Below are 17,839 nucleotides of genomic sequence, written 5' to 3'. Positions count from 1 at the left end.
AAAGACGCCTTCAAATCCATATCAGATATTTTACATGATTTAAATGATTCTGAATTCATCTTTATGGGTGATTTAAATTGGGACTGGCTCTTCTGGACCTCAGCTGGTTTGAAAGAATTGTGTGACTCTTTGAATCTTGTGCAACTTATTAATGCCCCAACAAGGCCAAATCATAAATCAGTCAATAAATCGACCCTGCTTGAGCTAATTGTAACAAATTTCATAAATACTCCTCAATTGGCATATTTTGTAATGATGTCGGTGATCACTGTACAATTGCCTGTGTTAGAAATACAAAAATCCCCAAGGCAAAATCATGTTTTACTTTTAAAAGGCAATTTTTTAAAAAATTTAGTGAAGCCCTTCTTGCATGATTTGTACAATAGTGAATTCTTTTTCCTCAACTTTCCTGTTTATTTCTAATAGGCATTTACTTATTAAGAAGTTCAGAGTTAGTGGAAGAGAAAATCCCTGGTTTTCAGAAAGTCTAAGAGCTAATTCATTTAAGATACAAATATTGGGTACAAGCTAGATTCTCAAAGTCCTCTGCTGATTGGATTAAATTTTAAGCCTTAAAAAGCAAATGTACCTTAATGACTAGAAAGTCTACATCTGAGTTTTATTTAAAATCAGTCACAGAAAACTTAAATAACCGATCATAGTATTGGAAAATATTTAAGCCTGTTTCAAGCCTTCTTGATAACATTCTGGTTGGCTCAAGTGAATTAAAGGCCAAAGCTGCTATTGTGAATCAGTTTAATACACATTTTATCAGCACAGGGTCTATGTTTGACACCCTATATTTAAATACCACTGACCCATGCTCGTTCTCCCCTATAACTTATGTAAATATAGAATTGTTTGATTTTAAACCCATCTCAGTCACCCAAATTCACAAAGCCCTAAAAGACACTGACCACAAAAAATCTGCATTTCCAGACAACTTGAATCCTTACCTTTTAAAGACAGATGCAGATTATTATTGCTAAGCCTATTTTGGATATTTTCAATTTAAGTCTCCAAATAAACACAATATCTACTGGTTGGAAAGCTGCTTATGTTCTTCCCTTACATAAAGGTAGACCCTTCTGAGTTAAACAACAATCGTCCTATTTCCAAACTTTCAGTGCTGGCTAAGATCCTTGAATCCCAGGTTAATTTACAATGGAAACAGCTTTTTTCTGATAATAATATTTTATGTGATTGCCAGTCTGGTTTTAGAAGTGGTCACAGGACTGTCACTGCTGCAATGGCTGTGAGAAGTTATTTCATTGTTGCCTTGGACAAGAAACAACATTGTGCTGCCTTATTTGTCGATCTTTCAAAAGTGTTTGATTCAGTGGATCATGAACTACTTCTAGACAAACTGGCTTTGGTTCCAAGGCTCTTAAATGGTTTCAAAACTACTTAACACTTAGAACTCAGTGTGTTCAAACAAACAATTAAATCAGACTTTCTTGAGTTAACTAAAGGTGTGCCCCAAGATTCTATTTTGGCTCCTGTCTTATTTTCTATTTTTTATAAATGATTTACGCAAAGATATTCAAGGCAATTTGCATTTGTTTGCAAGATGATACAATCATCTATACATCTGCTCATTCTGCAGCACAGGCAATAGAACTTCAGACTGCATTTCAAATATTACAACGAGCTTTGAAGGATCTAAAATTGGTTATAAATGCCCAGAAAATAAGGTTTATGATTTTATCGAAGGATCGCTTAAAAAAACTTTGACAATCTAAGAATTTTTATATCTGATGATACATGATTGAAAGGGTGTCCTCCTATAGGTACTCAGGAATATGGATTGATGAAAAGCTTTCATTTAGGCCTTGTCCACACGTAGCCGGGTTTTTGTAAAACCGAATATCCTGCCCCCTCCGTCTAGAAAAAAACTTACGTACACACCACCTCGTTTTTAGAAAAAAACTTCATCCACACCTAACCGCATAAGTGCGTTTTTCAGCACATTCATAAGCATGCCGGACCTTTAGGTGGCAGTAGTTCCCCAAATCCTAGCAAGGTGGTGGAGAATAACCGTCCTTAACGTCGTCCTTCGCCTGTGTTGTTGAATGTGGAGCAGTATCTGGGCTTGTAAAAACAAGCAAGTAAAAAGCGCCTGTACAAGAAACAGCGGCCAAAACCTTGTGAGAGCATCCATACTGTTACCGAATGTAAACACAGGTCGCATATGTGACGTAAGAACATATTTTGTCGCAGGCGGCGACGTTTCGAAACGCAAAACCCCGGTTACTGATGTCCACATGCAGACGCATAAAACGGATAATTCGCAAACCTTTACTTTGGTCGGAGTTTTTAAAAAGAATCGTTTTTGATGACGTAAATCTGCATTTTCGTGTGGATGATAGGCCGAATCGTAGAAAAATATCTTCGTTTAGTGAGATACCCGGCTACGTGTGGACAAGGGCTTAATGTCATGGTCCCTCCCTCCTCGGAGCTACACCCCAGGCCACTGGACAATCCCGGCCGATTGGACACACTCTGCAGAGAGAGCGCAGCTGTGTCTGATCACTCATCAGCGGCATTTAAAGCCGGACTCACCCCACCAGTCGCTGCTGGATCATTGCCCCTGCTGGCTTCCCGCCAGCCACTCCGCCCAGGTCTGCCCCAGCTCCGGACTCCTTCCGCCTGCTCAGTCCTGCCCGGCTACTAGCCGGGACCCTGGAACTCTCCAGAGAGATCCCGGATTTATCCCGGAGCTTCCCACCTCTGTCCTCACCTCAGCTCCCAGCCGCCGATCTCCGCTGCAGTCCCGCAGCCCCGTCTCTGCTGCATGTTAGCAGCACGGGCGTGCACCGCCAGAGACTGCCAGCTTCTGAACCGGTCTGCCGCCCCCTTGTTTGGACTTGTTGGCTGTAAGTCAGGCCGTTGTGTTTTTAGTTTAGTTATTAGCCCATGAAGTGGCCTGTCTTGTTGATTATCCTTGGTTATTTTAGAGCTCTGTTTGGTTTTAGTTAAATTTGTTAATTTCTATATATAGTTTGGTTGCCTTAGTTAACTCTGCCAGTGTCTTGTTTCTTTTGAATAAATCCTTGATTGAGAACACCTGTCTGCCTCCTGTGTACCTACACTCTGGGTTCAACCCCCGCCTAGGCCCTGACATTTAATGCACATATCCCTAATTTAGTTATGAAACTCAAATTCAAGATTGGCTTTTCTTTAAAAAAAAAAAAAAAAAAAAAAAAGCATGCTTCACATTCTCTGCAAAGTTAAAACTTATGGTAACCATCTTTCTATCCGTGACTGATTATGGTAATATACTGTACAGCCATGCAGCCTCCTTCACCTTAAAGAGACTTGATTCAGTGTATCATGCTTCGCTGTATTTCATTTCAAGTGTACAATCTCTCCATCACCACTGTATTCTCAATGATCGGGTTGGCTGGACATCACTAAGCATTCATAGACAACAAAACTGGTACATGTTCATTTATAAAGGTCTGCTGGGCAAACTCCCAGAATACCTCAGCACCCTTCTAAATTTCAGCTCTACCAGTTGCCATCTGCACGCCTCTAAGTGGTTGCTTTTGAATGTTCCATGGATTGTAACAGACTTTGATTAAACAATGTTCTCTTATCATGCACCATGGTCATGGAATGATCTTCAAAAAATTCCTAAACTAGAAACATTTATAAACATACTGTTTATGTGTCAGATATCATGTATCTGTTTCATATGACCTATTATATTTTGTATGGCTGCTACTTTGGCCATGTCTCCCTTGTAAAAGAGATGTCTAATCTCAATGGGACTTCCTGGTTAAATAAAGGTCAATAAAATAAAGCAAAATAGGAATTCTTGACAAGAAACAAAATGCATATTTGTTTAGTTCCACATTCCATCAGAGAAAATTAAGATTTGTAGTAGTCCTTGGAAACTCAAGACTGCCATGCATACATACTTTAATATAATCTTGAGGAGTAAAATCTCCTAAAATTTGGGGAATAAAATCTCTGAAAAAAAGAATGTCTTATGAATCAATGTACATACATTTTTTTTGTACTTTTCTAATTGTCAATTCTTTCAGTTGAAATCACAACTCACTGATGTAAAAACTTCTGTTGTTTGTTGAATGGTGGCAATCTTAGTCCATTTCCACTTCTGGAAAAGCTGCACTCGAGTAGGATTGTGCAGGGTGGCAGATGGGTGAGTACGGAAGAAGGTTGGAAATCGCTGGCGGTTGGACAGTGCTGGAGAACTGGAGCCATATGATAGCTAAGACACAGGGACACAGAAACCATCATGTTAAAGTTACCTCATGACTTAAACTGTGGCAAAATGAGAGTACAAAAACAAACAAACCTGTTAAAGCTAGCAAGGTATTTATATTTTAATAATGCTAAAACTCTTTGAAAAACGTGTTACATGCAATTGAGATATCTTAACTAAAAGTTACTGTTGATTAACTATTACTGTTATATATTGAGTTACTATTGTGAGTCAGACGCCAACCGAAGTTTTAACTATAACATTCCACCAGAGATAGCACGACCAGCAAGCAGCATGTGGTTCACTATACCTGGGGCAAAACAAAAGAGGAGGCAGTGCAGGAAGCATGGTTGCCGAGCCGCTGTTCATGCCTGGCTACAGAAGAACCCACACAGACCAGCGTTACCCAGCATCTTCATAACAAATGCCAGGTCACTTAACAACAAACTTGAGGAGCTATCAACCACCATCGAGGCACAGAAAACCGCACGGGATAACGGCATCACCATCGTGACAGAGACCTGCTTCACTCGGGTAGCAGATGAAGCTTTCATGCTAGCAGGCCGCACAGCACACCAAACCGACCGAACGAGTGACTTGGGGAAAAGCAGAGGAGGACGACCAGTCATCTACATCAACAACAGGTGGTGTACCAGTGCCACAGTGACTGAAAAACATTGTTCCCCTGATGTGAAGTTCTTAACACTCAGATGTCATCCATTTTATTTGGCCTGAGAGCACACAGTTGTCATGGCAATGACTGTGTACACACCACCTAGTGCTAATGCTAACGTAGCATTAAAGACCCTGCTAGCAGCTGTTAGCAAACAACAGTCTGGCCACCTGGATGACATTTTCATTGTGGCCAGAGACTTTAATCATGTCTTAAGAACTGTGTTGCCTAAGTTTTACCAGCATGTTGTGAGCATGTGCAACAAGAGGTCATAATGTGCTGGATAAGGTTTATAGCAACATCAAGGAAGCATATAAAGTCTTCCCTCCTCCCCCACTTCAGACAATCAAATCATCTGTCCCTGATTCTCACCCTAGCATACAGACCACACATACAAAGAACAATGCCTGAGATGAGACTCACATGGTTTTGGTCTGAAAATGCTGAAAATAAATCTGCTTACACACAACAAACTGAGACATCTTTGCACAGGAGGATTTAACGGACTATACATCCATTCTTCTGTTTTATTTTAAAATGTGCATGGATAATGTTACAGTGGAGAAGAAGGTCAGACATTATCCAAATAAAAAACAGTGGATGAACAGTGAGGTAAAACAGCTGCTGAGAGATTGGGACTCTGCTTTCAGGTCTTCAAACATGGAACTGCACATCTCAACTAGATCCAACCTGAAAAAGGGCATTAAGCGAGTGAAAGCAGCAGATGCGAGGAAGACCGAGGGGCACTTCACAGAGGGGAGCCCCTGACGTGTTTGGTAGGGCATCTGTGACCTTGCTAGCATAAACAGCTCCACTGCTCCCACCACCAGCACAAACCTACCAGAGGAGCTAAACCACTTCTTTGATAGGTTTGAAGTAAGTGAGGAGGAGGGTACCCCTATGTTGCTACCAGCATAGGGGTACCAGGAGGCGAAGCCACTCGGGAGGCCGGCGACGGGGGCGATGGAACCACTCTGGAGGCGGGCGACGAAACCACTCTGGAGGCCGCCGATGAAACCACTCTGGAGGCGGGCGACGAAACCACTCTGGAGGCGGGCGACGAAACCACTCTGGAGGCCGGCGGCGGACGAGACGAAACCACTCTGGAGGCCGGCGGCGGACGAGACGAAACCACTCTGGAGGCCGGCGGCGGACGAGACGAAACCACTCTGGAGGCCGGCGGCGGACGAGACGAAACCACTCTGGAGGCCGGCGGCGGACGAGACGAAACCACTCTGGAGGCCGGCGGCGGACGAGGCGAAACCACTCGGGAGGCCGGCGGCGGACGAGGCGGAGCCACTCGGGAGGCCGGCGGCGAAGGAGGCGGCGGAGCCACTCGGGAGGCCGGTGGCGAAGGAGGCGGCGGAGCCACTCGGGAGGCCGGCGGCGAAGGAGGCGGTGGAGCCACTCGGGAGGCCGGCGGCGAAGGAGACGGCGGAGCCACTCGGGAGGCCGGCGGCGACGGAGCCACTCGGGAGGCCGGCGGCGACGGAGCCACTCGGGAGGCCGGCGGTGACGGAGCCACTCGGGAGGCCGGCGGCGACGGAGCCACTCGGGAGGCCGGCGACAAGGACCCTCGGGAGGCCGGCGGCGGCGGACGGGACGAAGACCATCGGGAAGCCGGCAGCGGCGGACGGGACGAAGACCCTCGGGAGGCCGGGCTGGAGGCCGGCCTGGGAACCGGATCAGGTGACGGCGGGGACCCTCTGGAGGCCGGGCTGGGGGCCGACGAAGGCGGGACCCCACTGGAGGCCGGGCTGGGGGCCGGCGAAGGCGAGACCCCTCTGGAGCCCGGGCTGGGGTCCGACGAAGGCGGGACCCCTCTGGAGACTCGGGAGCAGGGGTGGCCACTGCAGACAGAGACTCAGGAGCAGGGGGTTTGTCAACTGGCACAGCCTCACTCTCTGGGCCTGGGAATAGAACAGCAGATTTGGGGAGAACAGCCTCTTGGCTGGTGGGTTGGTCAGCAGACTGAGGCTGCACAGTCTCTTGACTGGAGGATCCATCGGCTGACACTGGCTTGGTCTCTGGACCGGGGATGCTGTCAGCTGACGAGGGCTCAACAGTCTCTGGGCCGGGGATGCTGTCAGCTGACGAGGGCTCAATAGTCTCTGGGCCGGGGATGCCGTCAGCTGACGAGGGCTCAACAGTCTCTGGGCCGGGGATGCTGTCAGCTGACGAGGGCTTAACAGTCTCTGGGCCAGGGATGCTGTCAGCTGACACGGGCTCGACAGTCTGTGGGCGGGAGGATTCTTCAGCTGATATTGACTCGACAGTCTCTAGGCCGGGGGATTGGTCAGCTGACTCAGGCTCGACAGTCTCTAGGCCGGGGGATTCATCAGCTGATTCCAAATTAATTCCTCTGCCGGGAGGAACACCAGCAAATTCTGGTTGGCTCCGCTCGGAAACTAAGACGGAGGCGGCATCGAAAGCGTCGACCCACTCGGGAACTGAGACGGAGGCGGCGTCGACAGTCTCTGGGCCGGGGATGCTGTCAGCTGACACGGGCTCAACAGTCTCTGAGCCAGGGGATTGGTCAGCTGACTCCATCACAATTTCTCTGATGAGGGAATCATTGGCTGGCCCTGGATGGTCCGAGGCGGCGTCGACCCGCTCTGGAACCGAGGCGGGTGAGGCGGCGTCGACCCGCTCTGGAACCGAGGCGGGTGAGGCGGCATCGACGGCGTCGACCCCCTCGGAGACGGAGACGGGTGAGGCGGCGTCGACGGCGTCGACCCCCTCGGGAACGGAGACGGGTGAGGCGGCGTCGACGGCGTCGACCCCCTCGGGAACGGAGACGGGTGAGGCGGCGTCGACGGCGTCGACCCCCTCGGGAACGGAGACGGGTGAGGCGGCGTCGACGGCGTCGACCCCCTCGGAGACGGGTGAGGCGGCGTCGACGGCGTCGACCCCCTCGGAGACGGGTGAGGCGGCGTCGACCCCCTCGGAGACGGGTGAGGCGGCGTCGACCCCCTTGGAGACGGAGACGGGTGAGGCGGCGTCGACCCCCTCGGAGACGGAGACGGGTGAGGCGGCATCGGCGGCGTCGACCCTCTCAGAGACGGGTGAGGCGGCATCGGCGGCGTCGACCCCCTCGGAGACGAGTGAGGCGGCAGCGTCAACCCCCTCGGAGACGGGTGAGGCGGCGTCGTCTACCCCCTCGGAGACGGGTGAGGCAGCGTTGTCGACCCCCTCGGGACAGGCGGAGAAGAAGCATTGATGCGGCGGGGCCTCAGCGACGCTCGGCGGCGGGGCCTCAGCGACGCTCAGGAGCGGCGAGGTCGGGGCGCCGGGGAGCGGCGAGGTCGGGGCGCCGGGGAGCGGCGAGGTCGGGCTTCCCTTAGAGCCACGCCTCCTGCAGCAAGGCTTCCTCAAAGATGGCTCAATAGATGGCTGGCCAACAGGATCTGGGAGCTTGCTGGGTGGTGAGGGAGATGTGCTAACTGGCAGACTAGTTGGCAGACTGGCAGACTGAATGCATGTAGGGGGTGTGACTAAGGTAGGAAGGGTTACGAAAGGCAAGGGAGTGTTCAGAAACTCAAAAACATAGTCCGGCAGGTGGCTCATTAACCATGGCATCTGGGAGGCCACCCTACGACCCAAAGATACCAATTCCTGCTTGTATTCCTTACACCGAGCCTTCCTCCACTCCCCCCACAACTCGAGCAGGAGGTCGAAATACACATGGTATTCCTTACAAGTAAAAAAAATGTCTAGGGGGGAACTCAAGCACCAGGACCGAACAGGACTGAGCGACTCACCCTGGCCGATTACAGCCACCCTGCTCAGCGGGGTGGTTGGTGACGGGTCAGAGCCAGTCTGTGAGTCTGCTGGGTTCATTTCTGGCCGGATCATACTGTTACGGGCGGGGGAAGCAGGAGAACCCAAGCGCAGACACACAGAACTGGCTGACAGGTGAATAACTGAAAAATTTATTTAAACAACAACTGAACCAATACATTAGTGGGGAACGGAACTGGGGGGAACAGAACTTAACCAACTACTAAAACTCTAACTCTATAAATACAAAAAAACGGAAGTTTACAAAACTGAATTGAATTACAAAAACTAAGCTGGGTAGGGGTACTCACGACATGGGGAAACTGAGAACCGAGGGGGAAGACAGGCTGGGGAAAATCCATGAACAGGTGGGAGCAAAATAGAGTCCAAGAAAGGGAAAACCAGGAGGGGGGAAAGCAACAGAGTCCGTGGGGCTAAAGCAGTCCGGAGGTGGCAGGGTTGGTGGGGGGAAACAGAATCGAAGTAGGGTGTGAATCTTTGAGGGTATGTGGGTCGATGATCCGGCAGGGAGTGAATGAATGAGCAGGGTTTAAACAGTGGAGGTGAGGTGGAGAACAGGTGAATGGTGTGACCTGATTGTTGCAGCTGAAACTCATTGTAGCAATCAGCAAAACAGAGTGCAGGCAGGAGAAGCAGGTGAAGCAGGAGGGCAAGACACAGGGAGAGAGAGAGAGACATGAGGGAGAGGTGACAGACAGAGGGAGCCAAAGAGACAGGTCAAAACAGAAACAAATCAGGACTCAAGGGAGAAAGGAGGAAAAATAGGAAAAAGGGAAAGAAGGGCAGGGGCTAGAGCAGGATCCTAACACCAAAATGTATTTTAAAATTTTGAATCATCAAAGTAGCCACCTTTGTCAGATAAAACAGCTGAACACACTCGTTGCATTCTTTCCACAATGGAAATCAAATATTCTTCAGAAACTTCACTCAACTCTGCTGCAGAACTTCCCATAAATGTGTTGTACTTGTAGGTTGCTTAGCTTTCACTCTTCGGTCCAGTTTATCCCAAGCCAGCTTGGGTTTTAAGTATGGAGATTGTGGTGGCCACTCCATGTTTTCAAGCTTACCATTTTTGTTCTTTTTTTCTAAGGTAGTTCTGGCATAGCTTGGACTTTTGCTTTGGGTCATTATCTTATCTTGCAGGTCCTCCAACACCGTTGGAGGATCTGGACCCATTCTATTTGAACAAGAAAACATATATAGTCCTAAACAAAGGAAAAACAATCTTCCGCTTCAGTGCCATGCCCTCCTTGTACATCTTAAGCCCTTTTAATCTACTTAGGCGAATAGCTATTAAGATTTTGATACATTCGTTATTCAGCTTGATCATCATGTGTACCATTTTGACCAACTGTATATTCATGACATTTAGTGATCCTCCAGAGTGGTCCAAACAAGTAGAGTATACCTTCACAGGTATCCATACATTTCAGTCACTCACAAAAATTGTTGCCCGAGGTTTTTGTATCGATGGGTTCACGTTTCTCAGAGACCCATGGAACTGGCTGGACTTCATGGTCATCTCAATGGCGTATATAACAGAGTTTGTAAACCTAGGCAATTTGTATATGCCTGACCAACTAGGCACATACTAGACGGTACTGCATGGTGCTGCAGAATGCTGTGGTAGTCATTTTGGTTCAGGGTACCTCTCATTCTGTACAAGTCACTGACCCTGGATCCAGCAAATCAGCCCCAGACCATCACGCTTCCTCCTCCATGTTTGACAGTTGATGTCACACACTGAGGAACCATCCTTTCGCCTACTCAATGCCGTACATTGAAAGATTCTGTGTGATGAACAAAAGATTTCAAATTTTGATTCATCAGTCCATAATACCTTCTTCCTGTCTTTAGTAGTCCATTGGTGGTGTTTCATGGCCCAGGCAAGCCTCTTCATATTCATATTCTGACGTCTTAGCACCTGTCAAACCTGCATTTCCAAGTCTTCTCTTCACATTTGAAACTCAGACTTGCTAACTACAACCACTATTAAGCTGAGCTTGAAGCTGTTGTCCTGTGAGTTACCTATCACCAAGCTGTTGGCTTTCAGAAACTTGTCTTCTGATTCTGTTGTGGCTTTGGGTCTTCCAGACTTCCTTCTGTCAGAGATTCCCCCAGTTTCTCAGTGACATTTGGTGGTGAAGAAAACTCACTGACACCTTGACTTTCTTTGCTATTTCTCTGTAGGAAAAACCTACATTTTTAAGTGTTATAATGGTCTGGTCCTTCTTCTGTTGTTAATTGCCTTTTCCTCTCCATTTTTATAGCAGCACACTACTTTGTGCAGTACAATACTGTTCCAATAATGCTCTTGAGGGTATGGTGCCATGGCGTGTTCCAACACTACTTTTATGCAGACAGAGGGGGTTGAAAGTAATTAAGAATAGTTAGGACACCTGTAGGATTTGCTAGCACCAACTTCTTTGATCAACTTCCATTGTGCAGAACAATTTTAAGTTATTAACCACTTTCTTGTTCCCTGAAAAAGCCTCTTTTTTTGTATAAATCTGAAATGTAGGTTATTTTTCAGTTTTGGGTAACCTTACCTTTTTTTTAATCTTCGGCAGTTCTCCACTTACCTTTGCACCATTTCAAGCTATTCATCGGACTTGAACTATTTGAATTTCCATTTTTAAAAAATGGATAAATTGTGGCATTCTAAAACTTTTAACCAGTAGTGTATATAATAGTAGTCTTGAGTTTTTAATGACTCCTATAACTTTGAACTGTCTGAAAAACATGCGTCAGGCAAAGCAATTATGCATTTTGGATCTTTCATACATTTAGGGTTTCATACATTTATTGTATCAAAGTGGTTTGGAAATGGCTGAATCAGGCTATAAAAGTTTTACACTGGTTTCCATAAAGTCCTTATTTAAACCCCATCAAGAACCTGTGGACTGATGAAGAAACAAATCTGTGTCAGAAAGCAATACATTTAGTTTAACTTTACCAATTCGATCAAGAGGAGTGGTCAATGATACAATCAGAGGCGTGCAAGAATCTTGTGGACGGCGACCAAAAGGGCCAAGTTCAGATGAAAATAGTCAAGGAACATATAACCAAATATTTGCACAACAGTATGTATATTTTTGATCCAGCAGATTTTGTCATATTTCCAGGAGACCAATAATAAATCTATGAAAAACTAAAATGCATTGGTTTCCATGATTCCATCATAGAAAGTTCTGATATATAGGAGTCACTGGAGACTCAAGACTGCCATGACATATACAGTCTTTCCAAGTGTATGTACACTTTTGTTCACAACTGTACATGTTGCACATGTACATTACCTTTCTCCTGCTGTTTTCTTTCTCCCTAAAATGAAAATGGAAGTATCACCATGCATTTCTTTCTAAGAAGGACCTACAAAGCAATGCATGTAAAATATGACAGCTATATCTTAAAATCCACACACATGGAGGTTCTTACCACTATGAGGTTCCACATGCGAGCTGCCTCGGCTACCAGTGTAGACACAGAGCTGCAGCCTGGCATCAGCACAATTTTAATGGGCTCTGTGTACAGAAGGTCATACAGCAGCTTGGTAGCCTCACCAGGATCACACTGTGGACACACAAATAGAGACAGCAGGAGGATCAGCATTGTTGGCCATCAAGGAAAGTTTCAAAATGATCGGGTTTATGATTTCAAAGGGAAAATGTCAGATCACTGACTATCAACACATCAGACTACACGTCAACCAAGGTGTAACACAAGCAATGTATATTTCTGTTAGAGAAAACATTCAAATCACTCTTCATCATTTAAGGACATTGACCTGGCTGTAATTTCACAATGAGAGCACTTCAGTGATCCTGCTTCTCCTGTGATTCTTGATCGTCAGACAGCAATGTTGGGAGCTGAAATCAGGTGTGATCAAATAGACAAGACTGTCATTGTATAATTCACCATAATTGTCCTGTAATCCTCAGAAATGTAGGCTTACATAAACATTGGCATGAATTACAATATCATATAATCACAAATATATACACCAATCAGGCATAACATTATGACCACTGACAAGTGAAGTGAATAACACTGATTATCTCTTCATCATGGCACCTGTTTAGTGGGTTGGATATATTAGGCAGCAAGTAAACATTTTGTCCTCAAAGTTGTGTTAGAAGCAGGAAAAATAGGCAAATGTAAGGATTTGAGTGAGTTTGACGAGGGCCAGATTGTGATGGCTAGACAACTGGGTCAGAACATCTCCAAAACTGCAGCTCTTGTGGGGTGTTCCTGGTCTGCAGTCTATCAAAAGTGATCCAAGAAAGGTACAGCAGTGAACTGGAAATAGGGTCATGGCCTCATTGATGCACACGAGGAGCGAATGCTACCTGTATGGTCTGATCCAACAGAAAAGCTACTGTTGTTAAAATTGCTGAAGAAGTTAATGCTCATTCTGATAGAAAGGTGTAAGAATACACAGTCCATCACAGTTTGTTGCGTATGGGGCTGCATAGACCATTCAGAGTGCCCATGCTGACCCCTGTGCCCTGTTGAAGGTACCAACAATGGGCATCGAGCATCAGTACTGGACCACGGAGCAATGGAAGAAGGTGGCGTAGTCTGACAAATCATGTTTTCTTTTATATCATTTGGACGGGCAGGTCCGTGTTTGTCGCTTACCTGGCATACACATGGCACCAGGATGCACTATGAGAAAAAGGCAAGCCGGCAGAGGCAATGAGATGCTTTGGGCAATGTTCTACTGGGAAACCTTGGGTCCTATCATCCATGTGGATGTTATTTTGACACGTACCACCTACCTAAGTATTTTTGTAGACCATGTACACCGTTTCATGGAAACGGTATTCCCTGATTGGCTGTGGCCTCTGTCAGCAGGATAATGCGCCGTGTCACAAAGCAAAAATGGTTTTGGAATGGTTTGAGGAGCAGAAGAAAGGGTTTGAGGTTTTGACTTGACCTCCAAATTTTATATATATATATATATATATATATATATATATATATATATATATATATATATATATATATATATATATATATATATATTAGTGGTGGGACCCGATTTAAAAAATTATCTAATTAATTACAGGCTTTGTAATTAATCGCAATTAATTACAGTTTTGTCAAATAGCAATATTTGACACAATAAGTGAAGTTTTTCAATTCAAATAAAATTGTGGTTGACAGTTGAATCAATGAATAGACATACACGTGTTTATAATTAAAATTTATTTAAAAAAAGGAAAATGGGACATACAGAAAACAGTGATTTTGATGACTTAAAGCCTGAATTTAGTTGTTTTTTCCACTGTATGGCACATAAAATCAGCATAAGTAGTTCAAGGAGCTTCAGAAAGTTAAAAATCCAGAGATTCATTCTGTTTTCATCTTTTCTGGGTCTGATAAATGGTGTAATTTTGGTGGTTCTTTTTATAGGAATATCAATTTTTATTTATATAATTTTTTATGGGCTGCACAGTGGTGTAGTGGTTAGCACTTTCGCCTTGCAGCAAGAAGGTCCCTGGTTCGCGTCCCGGCTTTCCCGGGATCTTTCTGCATGGAGTTTGCATGTTCTCCCTGTGCATGCGTGGGTTTTCTCCGGGTACTCCGGCTTCCTCCCACAGTCCAAAAATATGCTGAGGTTAATTGATTACTCTAAATTGCCCGTAGGTGTGAATGTGAGAGTGCTTGTTTGTCTTTGTATGTGGCCCTGCGACAGACTGGCGACCTGTCTAGGGTGTCCCCTGCCTTCGCCCGAGTCAGCTGGGATAGGCTCCAGCCCCCCCTGCGACCCTAGTGAGGATTAAGCGGTGTATAGATAATGGATGGATAATTTTTTATGAACAAAAGTTTATAAGTTATTAAAACTTAAACCACAAAAATGTTTCATTTCTATTTACAAATCATGTTTTCTATATAATATTTTTCATCTGTCTGCTACATTCACAGATTACTGCAAATCTAAGTGCAATTATAGCGATTTTATTCAACATTTTAAGACTTTCTATAAACTCAATCACTGTCTAGAAAAGTGGTCTATCATGGGATGGCTACACCATTAGCCGTTAGCATGACTCGTAGCTAACGTTAGCTCTGGTGCTAACAGCAACATTTTTTACATTGAGGTGATACCGTTGGCTTGAAGTGACGCAGTGATCAGAAAACTCTTTGTTGTACAATTTGCACACAACCAGGCTTTTATCCAAGATGCCATCGGGAAGATTGTTAAAAGAAAACTTTCTGTCCAACAAGCTCAATCTCCTCTTCCTTCACTGTTCACCAGTGCCTGACTTCACCGAGTGCTTCCTGTGCTTCTTCTTCATGGCTACAAACATACTTTATGTACATTACCGCCACCTACTGGGCTGGAGTGTTCATCAGCATTACCGGTGTGCCAGAAATGAGGGAACTGAGGAGGGTGCAATTAATTGCGTTATTATCCTTAATGCGTTATTTTCCACTGTAATTAATTAATCGAAATTAACTCGTTAAAGTCCCAGCCCTAATATATATATATATATATATATATATATATATATATATATATATATATATATATATATATATATATATATATATATATATATATATATATATATATATATATATATATAGGGCCCTTGAGCAAGGCCCTTAACCCTTCCTGCTCCAGGGGTGCCATACTGCAGCTGACCCGTCGCTCTGACTCCCCCAATTGGGGAGATATGCGAAAATCAGAATTTCCCCTCGTGGGATTAATAAGGGATAAAAAAATAAAACAAAAAAACCCCCCCATGGACAGGATCCTCTGCCAGATGTTCCCAGTTCACCCTCACTACACGTTTGTGTTTACCCAACTGTTGCCCAGTTTTCATAGCACCCGACCCCAATTTCCAGACCTGCAGGTGGTGGGACCTACTGAGCGGTGGGCCCGTGTTACTTCTTTGGGCTGTGTCAAGCCAAGCACCGTGGGACCCCAAGGCTTGGCCCCCAGAAGCGTTCTGACGAGTTCACCCCCATAGCCTGGCTTCAAGGGGAAGGCCCTGGTATCGCTAACCCGGGCGAGGTGGAGGCTTCTCCTTTTGTGCTTTCATCAGGGTTTTCGGAATCGCTCTTTGTCTGGTCAGTAATAATAATAATAAAAATAATAATAATAATGAACTGTGTTAATGTGCAATGAAATGATTGTCAGCATTAATTAATGAATGCGTTAACGCATTAATAATGTGTTAACTTGCCTTGCCCTAATATATAGGTGTGCAGCCCTAATATACAGTGGACCCTTGTCATACCACGGTTAACTTTTCACGGTCTCATTGTATCGCGGATTTTCAAATTGCATATGGTATTGCAAATTTTCGCTATGTCACAGGACTTTGCGTACATAGGTATTTTAATAGATTTGTTATTGCAGCGAGCTGTGTTGAAAAACAGCGCTGGAGAAAGGACATCTACCTTTTAAGTCCTCTACAACTGGCAGATGCTTTTAATTTGACACAAGCAAAGAGCAGCACTATAGAAGATGTGGCAGGAAGTCATCAAACACACAACACTTCACACTCACAGTCCTGACAACTTAAAACTTAACCAAACTAACTAGGCTGAATAAAAAACACAATAAAATATAAACACTAATAACACTGTAACACTATAAACCACAATAATGACTTTCAAATCCCCAACTCCCATGGTGCATTGCAGCACAACAGTTAAGTCATAGCGACTGGCTCTGCAATTGCTACATTATTTTAATTATTTTTGTGGTAAAATAAGCATTTTCTAGCATAAAAAATGAAAACAATATAAAATATATAAAAATACTAATAATTAAAACATATTAAAAGGATATTTAATCGAAATGAATTGCGTAGTGTACAACAGTGGCCACTGATTGGCTCAGCGACCGTAGCATCAGTCTTCCTCTGTCTCCTCTATCTCCACTGTATAGTTTGCATTTGGCATCTTGCCTTGTCCATCTCTCATAAATCTGGGCAGTGTTGTGCAGTGTGTGGGGAGGGTTTATAAGGACTTAAAATATGTATAATTAATAAAATGAATATGGTCGCTACTTCGTGGATTTTCGCTGACCTCTGTGCATGTATATATGTATATATATATATATTAGGGCTAGGACTTTAACGCGTTAATTTCAATTAATTAGTTAACGTGAAAATAACGCGTTAAAAATAATAACGCAATTAGTTGCACCCTCCTCACTTCCCTCATTTCTGGCACACCGGTAACTCTGATGAACACTCCAGCCCAGTAGGTGGCGGTAATGAACCTAAAGTCTGTTTGTAGCCATGAAGAAGAAGCACAGGAAGTACTGAGTGAAGTCAGGCACTGGTAAACAGTGAAAGAAGACAAGATTTCCTTTTAAAAATCTTCCTGATGGCAGCTTGGATAAAAGCCTGGTTGTGTGCAAATTGTACAACAAAGAGTTTTCTGATCGCTGCAGCACTTGAAGCCGACAGTATCTCCTCAATGTAAAACATGTTGCTGTTAGCACCAGAGCTAACGTTAGCTACGAGTCATGCTAACGGCTAACGGTGTAGCCATCCCATAATAGACCACTTTTCTAGACAGTGCTTGAGTTTACAGAAAGTCTTAAAATGTTGAATAAAATCGCTATAATTGCACTTAGATTTGCAGTAATCTGTGAATGTAGCAGACAGATGAAAAATGCAGATAAATAGAAATTAAACATTTTTGTGGTTTAAGTTTTGACTCCATTGAGGCTCTGCCTCCTTGGAGGAGGAATAACCTAAACAACAAAAATATCTCTTTTAATAACTTAATTATAAAATTTTTGTTTATTAAAAATTTACATAAATAAAAATTGATATTCCTATAAAAAGAACTATCAAAATTACACCATTTATCAGACCCAGAAAAGATGAAAACAGAATGAATCTCTGGATTTTCAACTTTCTGAAGCTCCTTGAACTACTTATGCTGATTTTATGTGCCATGCAGTGGAAAAAACAACTAAATTCAGGCTTTAAGTCATCAAAATCACTTTTTTCTATATGTCCCATTTTCCTTCTTTTAAATAATTTTTAAATTATAAACACATATATGTCTATTCATTGATTCAACTGTCAACCACAATTTTATTTGAATTGAAAAATTCACTTAGTGTCAAATACTGCTATTTGACAAAACTGCAATTA

At 44.3% G+C, this 17,839-nt stretch overlaps 1 protein-coding gene across 3 annotated transcripts in view; it reads right to left on the bottom strand.

Moving 5' to 3' along the window:
• gabbr1b (gamma-aminobutyric acid (GABA) B receptor, 1b) overlaps nt 1-17,839 on the bottom strand; it is a 124,548-nt gene that overhangs the window by 90,834 nt on the left and 15,875 nt on the right. For 2 of the 3 annotated variants that reach the window (XM_055017656.1, XM_055017655.1), the window contains exons 2-3: nt 12,144-12,278; nt 4,067-4,237 (exon numbers count right to left, since the gene is read on the bottom strand). In XM_055017656.1, coding sequence (XP_054873631.1) covers nt 4,067-4,237; nt 12,144-12,278 — 306 coding nt within the window. The remainder of the gene's footprint in view (nt 1-4,066; nt 4,238-12,143; nt 12,279-17,839) is intronic. The other variant, XM_055017657.1, reaches the window with a different exon arrangement.

Source organism: Amphiprion ocellaris, chromosome 15 (assembly GCF_022539595.1).
Source record: "Amphiprion ocellaris isolate individual 3 ecotype Okinawa chromosome 15, ASM2253959v1, whole genome shotgun sequence".
In the NCBI taxonomy this organism is placed as follows: Eukaryota; Metazoa; Chordata; class Actinopteri; family Pomacentridae; genus Amphiprion; species Amphiprion ocellaris.
This window is presented reverse-complemented; position numbering and strand designations above follow the sequence as displayed.